Source organism: Pundamilia nyererei, unplaced genomic scaffold (genome assembly GCF_000239375.1).
Source record: "Pundamilia nyererei isolate P.nyererei 1_Seehausen unplaced genomic scaffold, PunNye1.0 scaffold00045, whole genome shotgun sequence".
NCBI lineage: Eukaryota > Metazoa > Chordata > Actinopteri > Cichliformes > Cichlidae > Pundamilia > Pundamilia nyererei.
In genome coordinates, this window is record NW_005187446.1 from 1151317 (window position 1) to 1160134 (window position 8818).

At 41.5% G+C, this 8818-nt stretch overlaps 2 protein-coding genes across 2 annotated transcripts in view; both read right to left on the bottom strand.

Moving 5' to 3' along the window:
- The window catches only part of atn1 (atrophin 1), a 13623-nt gene extending 10574 nt beyond the window's left edge, over nucleotides 1-3049 (bottom strand). Inside the window, exons 1-3 of the mRNA XM_005731895.1 lie at nucleotides 2764-3049; nucleotides 891-1025; nucleotides 321-422 (exon numbers count right to left, since the gene is read on the bottom strand). Coding sequence (XP_005731952.1) covers nucleotides 321-422; nucleotides 891-917 — 129 coding nt within the window. The 5' untranslated portion in view covers nucleotides 918-1025; nucleotides 2764-3049. The remainder of the gene's footprint in view (nucleotides 1-320; nucleotides 423-890; nucleotides 1026-2763) is intronic.
- A 3139-nt stretch (nucleotides 3050-6188) lies between these two features.
- The window catches only part of LOC102195102 (gamma-enolase), a 7772-nt gene continuing 5142 nt past the window's right edge, over nucleotides 6189-8818 (bottom strand). Inside the window, exons 10-13 of the mRNA XM_005731896.2 lie at nucleotides 8317-8441; nucleotides 8122-8230; nucleotides 6954-7012; nucleotides 6189-6780 (exon numbers count right to left, since the gene is read on the bottom strand). Of these exons, the coding sequence (XP_005731953.2) occupies nucleotides 6711-6780; nucleotides 6954-7012; nucleotides 8122-8230; nucleotides 8317-8441 (363 nt within the window). The 3' untranslated portion in view covers nucleotides 6189-6710. The remainder of the gene's footprint in view (nucleotides 6781-6953; nucleotides 7013-8121; nucleotides 8231-8316; nucleotides 8442-8818) is intronic.

The following is an 8818-nucleotide window of genomic DNA, read 5'->3' on the forward strand; positions in this document are numbered from 1 at the left end:
CACACACACACACACACACACACACACACACACACACACACACACACACACACACACACACACACACACAAGAGTGTCAAACATGAAACATCAAAGATTTCAAAGTGCTACGGTGTAAAACACAGACTCTAACAATTCTGACACTGCTAGGGGTACATCTATGGCAATCACAGGGATGACTCATTCACTGACAACACATTCACACACAAAATTCAAGAAACACAGGAAGGCCTTTATTGTTCATTATGTACACGTACACGTTAATATATGGCCCAAACAGTGACAGGAGAAAGGAGATAATAAGATAGGCGGGGTCTAACCGTCTGTCTGTCGTTGCGTTCAGGGCGAGAGGGGCTGGGGTGCGGGCGTCTGCCCCTTCTTTCCTCACTTGCCCCCCGCCGTCGCCCACTGCGCATGGGCATCTGCGAAGCAAAGTGCAGCGAAAGAAGGAAATGTGGCATGTGGGGAAAGTGTTAAAACTGGACAATTATACAGGAACATCGCAGTATGCACGGAGAAATAAAGAAGTGATTGTAGCAAACACAGAGTTAAATCAGGCTGAAGGGAAGTCAACCTCGTTCAATCCAAGGTGGAATTTAACAAGGACGACAAGATGTAGTGAATAAAAGAGGAGGAAATAGAGAAGAGGAACAGGAGGATACAGGGAAGAAGGGAGGGAGGTAAAAGAAAAAAATCAAATTTACATGTGGAATCTGTTTTTTAGACGGCCTTTCGCAACCAAATAAATAATTTATATCTCAGTTACACTGGCCATTTTGAAATTTGATCACATATTGAACTAATTTTAATGTGGAAGCAGTAATCAAGAGTTAGGCAGGTACACAATCGCTGACATCATCATGGAAAGCAGACATAGGCCTTATGCATACCGATTCTTTGTGTGTCCTTGTTTTCATTATTTCTTCTTTACAACGTCCATTTTACAACACAAGCCATTGCAGGGACTGAACTGGTTCCAGCTGCTTACTGACTGGGCTGTACTACACGACGAGAGCTACCAAAACCTGTGAAGAAGCATAAACAAAAACATGGAAAACCTAATGAGAACACAAGGCTTTGAGTAACATGAGTTCATGAAATGATGGCAAGATTTGGTATCATCATTGAGCGCAGGGTTCAGGAATTTGTGACATTGTTGAAAACATCTGAGTTTACAACTGCAAAAGCCCAGTTACCACATTTAAATTCCCAGCATGCTTCACACTGTATCAGCACAACTGCTTTCCACTGGACTCAAAACAGCCTCTGCACCCTTGTTTTCACCACAGCAGCCCAAAACCTTAACAGCACAATAGGTTAACCCACCCTGACTGATAATACATGCAGAGCAGAAAAGGTGCTGATTGGTAGACTTCACTTCGGATCGCAGTCTGCAGAAGAACTCCAGCAAAACATCTTGGGAATATGCGGCCACACCCCCCCTCCTCCCTCCTTCCACCTTCACAACAACAGCCCGAACCCACAGACACTTGTGGTTAACCCACATGACCTGGTTATGGCCAGCAGAATCACATGCTTATTTATCCAGCCAAGCCAACCATTAGGGAAAACACACACTATCAAGATCTTTTATCCATTTGATCGACAACATAGCCAGACTACTTCGCAGGGGCCCGACTAATCCATCCATTCATGTACCACTATGATGAAAAAATGGCTCATGTATATTGAATGAGGATATAAATAGTGCACACCGCTGGATGAAAAGAAAGAAAAAAAGAGTAGTTAGCAGAGCTGTGGCGTGGAGTCTGTAAATACGCTTGTATGTGTGTTTATTTAAAGCAAGTAAAGCCCGTAGCAGCCTCACTACACATGGCTATGCATTAATTAGTGCATGCTGCAGTGACTGATTCAGTTTTATGAGTAAAATCTTCATCACTGTACACACTCTCCACACATATTTAGAGGCGATGCAGTGCGTGCTGTGTGCATGTACAGTCCCCTTATTCACACACACACACAACGAAGTTCATGACACTGAAGTAGAAGCATTCCGAGCCTGCCTGGTGGGTTTCTGTACACACACACACACACACACACACACAATGCATCTCAGTTACAGGTGGCAGCTACTGGCCTGTCTGTGGTCCACTGGCAAGTCCTCAGCTGTGGTCGGAAAACAACTGCATTTACACCACAAGTTCCCCTCCTAACGCACATGCACACACATGCATGCACACAGCACGTATATTATCAACAAATTGGCCACTGCATGTGATGCAAAGCAGCAGCATGCAGTTGCTCTGCTTACATCACCAGCGAGCGGGGCACTGCAACGACTCTTTCTTCTTTCTTGCTGCTAATGTTATTGATACACATGCAGAGGAGACCGGCCAAAGCTGCTCTATGGTCTGCCTTCACAGACCATCCACGACGGGGGGAAGAGACGTGTTCAGCAGCACATACATGTTCCCCAGTCAGAATGGATGCCTGTGCAGTGCTGTTTCCAGACGCTCCACATATCTTCCTTTTTTAAAAAAAAAAAAAAAAAAAAAAAAGGAAAGATGATATGGAATGGCGAATCATGGCATTTCGCACCGGCTCTCCCTTTTCCTCGCTGGAATGTGGGTGCGCGTCGTGCGCTCAGTTCACATTAATTCACCGGGACATAATTTAGCCATAACGCAGGATGATCATTAATGCACAAAGAAGGGGAGAAAAAATGGGAGGGAGAGCACAAGCGTGGCCAGCAGGAATAGCTCCAAACACACAAGTATAAGCATCCATTTTCCTTCTCCTTACCTATAATATCCAGCGATGCGTGCTCCCACTCCTCTCACTCTCTCTTTTCCTTTCTCTCCCTGTTTTGTCGTTTTATGTTGCACGCTGACACGTACACCTCAGAGCCCGGTCGTCTGTCAACAGAGACTCGTGCTGGCTCATATTGCAACGGGCTCCGATCATAACAATAATGCAGAGGAAATCTCTTGCTATTCGTTGTAGGAAAAATACAGGGGTGCCAACTGAAGACTGTACAAATTGATGCGTACCCTCGCCTCTTCCCCACCCCCTTTCGCCCCCTTTTCTCTTTTGCCCCCCACCCCTCTCCCACCCTACCTACTCCCCCCTCTTCCTCTAAGACGACTTGCACTTTTTTTTTAATACCCCTCTCTTCTGTTCTTACAGTCACAAATTTTTTCAGCGGAGGGGTGAGCCAGAGAGAGGGATGCACGTTGGGTGAGAGAAAGGGAGAGAGGAGAGGGCGTGATTTGCATAAGGAGAGAGAGAGAGAGAGAGAGAGAGAGAGAGAGAGAAGAGGGGAGGGGGAGGCTGGCGAAGGAGAAGGAGGAGGGAGAAGGAGGGAGTAGTGAGGCAGGGAGAAAGAGGAAGAGAGGCGCAGAGAGAGGGCCAAAACTCTGAAGAGGGAGGGGATCAAGAGGGAGGGTCTCTATGTCTCTGTTGCCTAGTCCCTCCAGAGTCACCTTTACTGTATGGAAAGGCTCGCAGTGAATAACTGTGGTTTTATCTGGCAGTGAAACAGAAAGAGGAGGAGAAGAAAAACAACGAGAACAAATACTGTTTGTTCTCAGAGGTTCTGCTGAAGGTGGACTAAAGAGAAAACAGGAAACTGGGCATTTTAATGTCAGTGTGTGCGAGTTAACAAAGGCTCGTGCGAATTAATTAGGCAATTAATAAACGATCAATTAAATCTCTGTCGTGTTGTGTGTCCGCCAGGCTGTCCAGCAGCTCCTGTCTGTCTGGGGAAAGCTTGCAGCGGTGTGTCCAGTCAAGCGGCTCTGCAGACCTCCTCCTCCTCTTCCCCTCTCTGCTCCCGTCCCTCTCTCTCCCCTTCACTCAGCCCCCTGTCCCGTCTCCTATTGTGTGGTAACTATGGAAACCCGGCCGGAGACTGTGCGCGGTGCGCCTGCGCAGCTCCAGCGTTCCTTCATCATCATCACTAGCAACCGGGGCGAGACAGGAACCGAGCCCCGCTCGCGCTCCCTCTGCTGCCCGGCGCGTGCAGCTGATACCTGACCTGCAGTCACACCTGTGCAGCTGTCAGAGCCAGGTGTGAAGCTATGTAACCAATTTAAACTAATTTAATAATTACATGTTCTGTATTTCAATTTATTTTTGTTCCTTATAGAAGACCCACATTGACTTAGATAAAGTGAAGGTGCACACACTCAAACTGCATGAATGTGGCAGATTATTTTACAATATTCTGCTTTATTTTTGCTATTTTACTTTGTAAAGCCACTTTACTGCATTATATTCCGCTTTTAAGACAAGACATGCTTTATTTCTCCCTAACCTGCAACAAGACTGAAATAGGCAGGCTAAATTTATAAAGCAATGTATAAATTGATAAATCAATAAAAAAAATACAAAACGACAAAACACGGTAAAAACTAAAAGGAGTAGACAAGTTTAATTGTAATACAGTTCCAATTGTAATCCTTTAAAATCCAAATAAAATCCAACAAAATTAAAATAGTACAATGTAAACAAGTGTTACATAGTAATACTACAATTATTGTTATTAAATAAAAGCTGAGTATATAACAATAAAATGGCTTCATTCAGTGAAATATCTCAAATTCAGTAAACAAACTAAAACATAATTAAAATAGCTTACATGATGTTTTATTGTATTTCATTTACATTTTATCCTGTTGAACTCAAATTCCACACACTTCATTATTAACCTCATTTATTTCAATTTATTTTATTTGGTTTATTTCTTTTGAGTATGCTTAAAAGAAAAGAAAAAGAGCTTATTGAGATTGTTCCTTCATATGTCATTGAGAAATATATTAATTCTACTGTATTAAAGTGTTAAGCTGGTACATCTAATGTATATCTTAGGGTATTACGGGCCGTGTGTTGGAGGGGTTGTTTAGTTTTCCTATTACGATGTTTTTTTTTTAAGTGGTCTGCACATTTATTATACCTTTATCAAAAGATTGGTATATTAATAGACTACTTTACATAATTTACACGTTTATTAGCCCACGCTTCAACTGTCTCCACTCCTACATCCACTTTACATTAATCTATCCACTATATGTATAGCTGTCTTTGTGTGTGTACTGTCTCTTCTCCTAATATAAACTTCTTTGTATTAGATTATATAAAGTCATTACCTTCTGTGATACTTGCTGCAATAACATTGTTTAAAACAGTTTCTAAAGACTATTTTTTATGCAGTATAAAAGATTAATAATATTAAAATGAAAAAAAGCTGCTGCACTGCTGCCTGTGGATGTAACATTTGAGCCACTTTTCACTCGGCAACAGGTCTTTTTAAATATTCCCAATAATACCTGTGCTTTTCCTGTAGTATCAAAATGATCTGCTATGACACAGACTGTTGACGACAACACAGCAGGTGTTTGCCTCTGACAGCTGGTTATATTTAACGATGCGATTCTAATGAATTTCTGTGCATCACAGAAGTCTGTTTAAGTCGCAATGTGTAAAGAAGTCAAGACAGCTACACAACTTTAACATTTTTTGTTGTTGTGCATGAACTGTGAAACCAAACTGTCAAACTGGAGAGACTCTTTGACCCAAACACACACAGATTAAATTAAAGTAATTAAAGTTGCTTTAACTTAAAAGACAAACGCTGCGCAATGACGGCACGATAGAGCATGAAAAAAAGAGACTAACAAGATAAGTCTTAAAACACACAGGGTCACTAAAAGGAAACATTACAGCAACTATGACCTGACAAAGGCACAGGGCTTTTCTCATTACTACTTTGTGCCTCCTTGTCTTCTGTGTCCTCCTGACTGTGACCCAGAAATCCATTCCCAAATTGCATCTATAGGACAGAGGAGGCAGCAGGAGGAGCTAAAATCGAGGATGCACAGGTGTTTCCCTGCAAAAGTGTTTTTACCTGCATGAAAGAGGCACAGAACAGGCCTGAAATATTCAAACCATTATAGGAAGTCTTTAAGTATGAACAACTCATTCTTCTTTTCCAGAAGTTGTTTCAGTCACAAAGACCACGAAACAAACAAACCCCTATAGAAAAAAAACATTTGTGCTAAAAGATTCCCTTATTTCACCACAGGTTTGAAATTATAATCATAAACCCTGTAAGATAATATTTCAGAGCTACATGGGTTTCTAGTTTTGCTCCATAACCGATTATATTTACCTCTCAAAAAGAAGCACAGTGAGGCTTCTCTTCAAAACAAACACACCCAGATCTTTGGTTAGAGTTAACATATATCCATCTCTTTATTAAGCTTCACTTTGAACAGACAAAGTAGCAGACACAACTTTGCAGCAAGCTGTTAAACAGGAGGAGGAGGAAGAGGAGGAAACAACAGGGCACAAAAAAGATCAAAACACTTCTGCAGCAAGTGAAAAGGAGAGAGTCAGGGGGCTCAGGAAAATGAGAGAAACTAACAAGCCCGTGAAGGGGAGTGTGACTCAGTAGTTCAGTAGATTTTTTTTTTCCTCCACCAGGCTTTGTTAGGATTCGTGGAGGCTGGCTGTAGGCAATCATCTCTATCACTCACTGAAGTGTTAGATCGATATATTGTAGCTATAATGTGAAAACTAATTCGTTTTGATGCTTTTAAGTTCATCTTTGTGTGTTTAGTGCTTTGCTGATACACGTAAACTTCTCACCACATAGAACTAATCAGGGAAATATGACACTATTTATATGTATGCGTGGGGTTTTTTGTTCTCTCTCATTTTGTCTGCTAAGAACACTGGCACCCCACTCCCTAAATGGCGCTGGGGTTGCGGAAGTTGTGTCCAGCAAAGCGAGCCTGATCGCCCAGCTCTTCCTCAATCCTGAGAGGAAGAGGAGGTGAAATGCAGAGCAGGAAGGTGAATGTGAAAGAAGATGACAACAGATAAAAGAATGAAGACAAGAGGAGAAATATCAAAATAGTGCAAGCGCTATACAGGAATCCATTTGCATACCATGTACATACATTTATGCAATGTAAGCTACAGATACCCACCTCATGAGCTGATTGTATTTGGCCAGGCGTTCAGATCGACAGGGAGCTCCAGTTTTGATCTGAATGAAGAAAAAAAACACTAACAGCTACAGACGTGGCTGAACTTTTATCATTAATTCAACAAATCTCCACATGTCTGATCGCCTGTCGACGTTTATCTGATCTCTTCCTACTTGGGAGGTGGACTGCTGGAGTCTCTAGTAAGTGCAGTGCTGAGGATAAAGTTGTTTCGATCTGCAGTCCTCACAATTTGATTATTACTTGTTTTCAGCTTTAGACTGCCTGCATATGAAGCATTTAGGGAACAACGTAACCGGGTTACACTCCCCTCGAGCAGGTTCTGCACATTTAGTACTAATACTCTGTACCGAGGCAATAACTAACTGGCATTTTGATATTTAATACATATATTATTCTGTGTATAATGTTACAAATTCTGACTACTATTCTTAAAATTATATTTTTAGACAAAAGTGTTAAGAAAAACAAGCTGCAAATTATTAGCATTATGAAGATCTTATGACCAAATGTTTTGTATGTTTCTCTCCTAAAGTTTGCGTTTCGTCCCGTCTCTGCTCACACCCAACTGGGAACGGTGGTTGGCTGCCTCTACCCTGAGCCTGGTTCTGCCAGGGAGTTCTTTCTTCCCACTGTTGCCAAGTGGGCTGGCTGACTGTTAAGGTTTCTTTCTAACAATTTAGGGTCTTTACCTTCCAATATAAAGCACCTTGAACTAAACTGAATTGACTGTATTGATATTTCACTGTTGTTATCAATGCACTGATTAGTTAACTTATTAATTTCAGGACTCCAGTTGTTTTGTTTTTAGAAGTACAGTAAAAAGTTAATGAATATTGAGCTGCTTCATTTCCACATCTGTTTATTACCTCATGCTCTTATTTGCACTGCTTTATCATGTATAATACATATTATTATACATAATTACAATAATCATACATAATTTCCTTAGGGATTAATAAAGTATGCTGATTCTGATTCTGATTATTGCTGCTTTGTATGGTCCCAAAGCGTGATGCTGCACTGTTATGTTGCTGTTATGTTGCTTATGCACCGGGACCCAAGGAAAACTTAGAGCATGAAACGTGATCAGTAATAAGCAGTTAAGCTAGCAGAGGGATATGAGCTGTCAGACTGTTGCATGTGTTACCTGTCCAGTGCAGAGACCAACCACCAGGTCAGCTATAAAAGTGTCCTCTGTCTCTCCTGAGCGGTGGCTCACCATCACGCCCCAGCCGTTCTCCTGTGCCAGCTTGCACCTGGAAAACCAGAGAGGAAATTAGTATAACTGCAATCCGTGTGTGTGCCCACAGATTTTGGCTTGAAACACATAAAGTCAACTCACGCTTTGATGGCCTCTGTAACAGACCCAATCTGGTTGACTTTGAGGAGCAGACAGTTGCAGGCTTTTTCCTCCACAGCTCGTTGTATTCTTCGTGGGTTGGTGACTGTCAGATCATCTCCAACAACCTGCACAACGAGTGAAGTGAAGGGCACGGGGATTAGTATCACGTGCAGTGTTGATCAAGTTACTTGAAAAAAGTAATCAGTAACTAATTACTGATTACTTCCCCAAAAAAGTAATCCCGTTACTTTACTGATTACTTATTTTTAAAAGTAATTAATTACTTAGTTACTTTTTAAAAACACGATTTACAACCTGAATAGGTAATAAAGTGGTAGATCTTTCAGCCCAATTCTACTTTTTCTGCATAATCCATCATACAAAATGTAATCAAATGGAAAAGTCTCTTTTTTTAACTTGTTTTATCAGTTTTAATCTTTTAACTTTATGCATCAAGCAAAAATGTAATTATCTGCAACATTCTCTGACTTGAATAAATTAG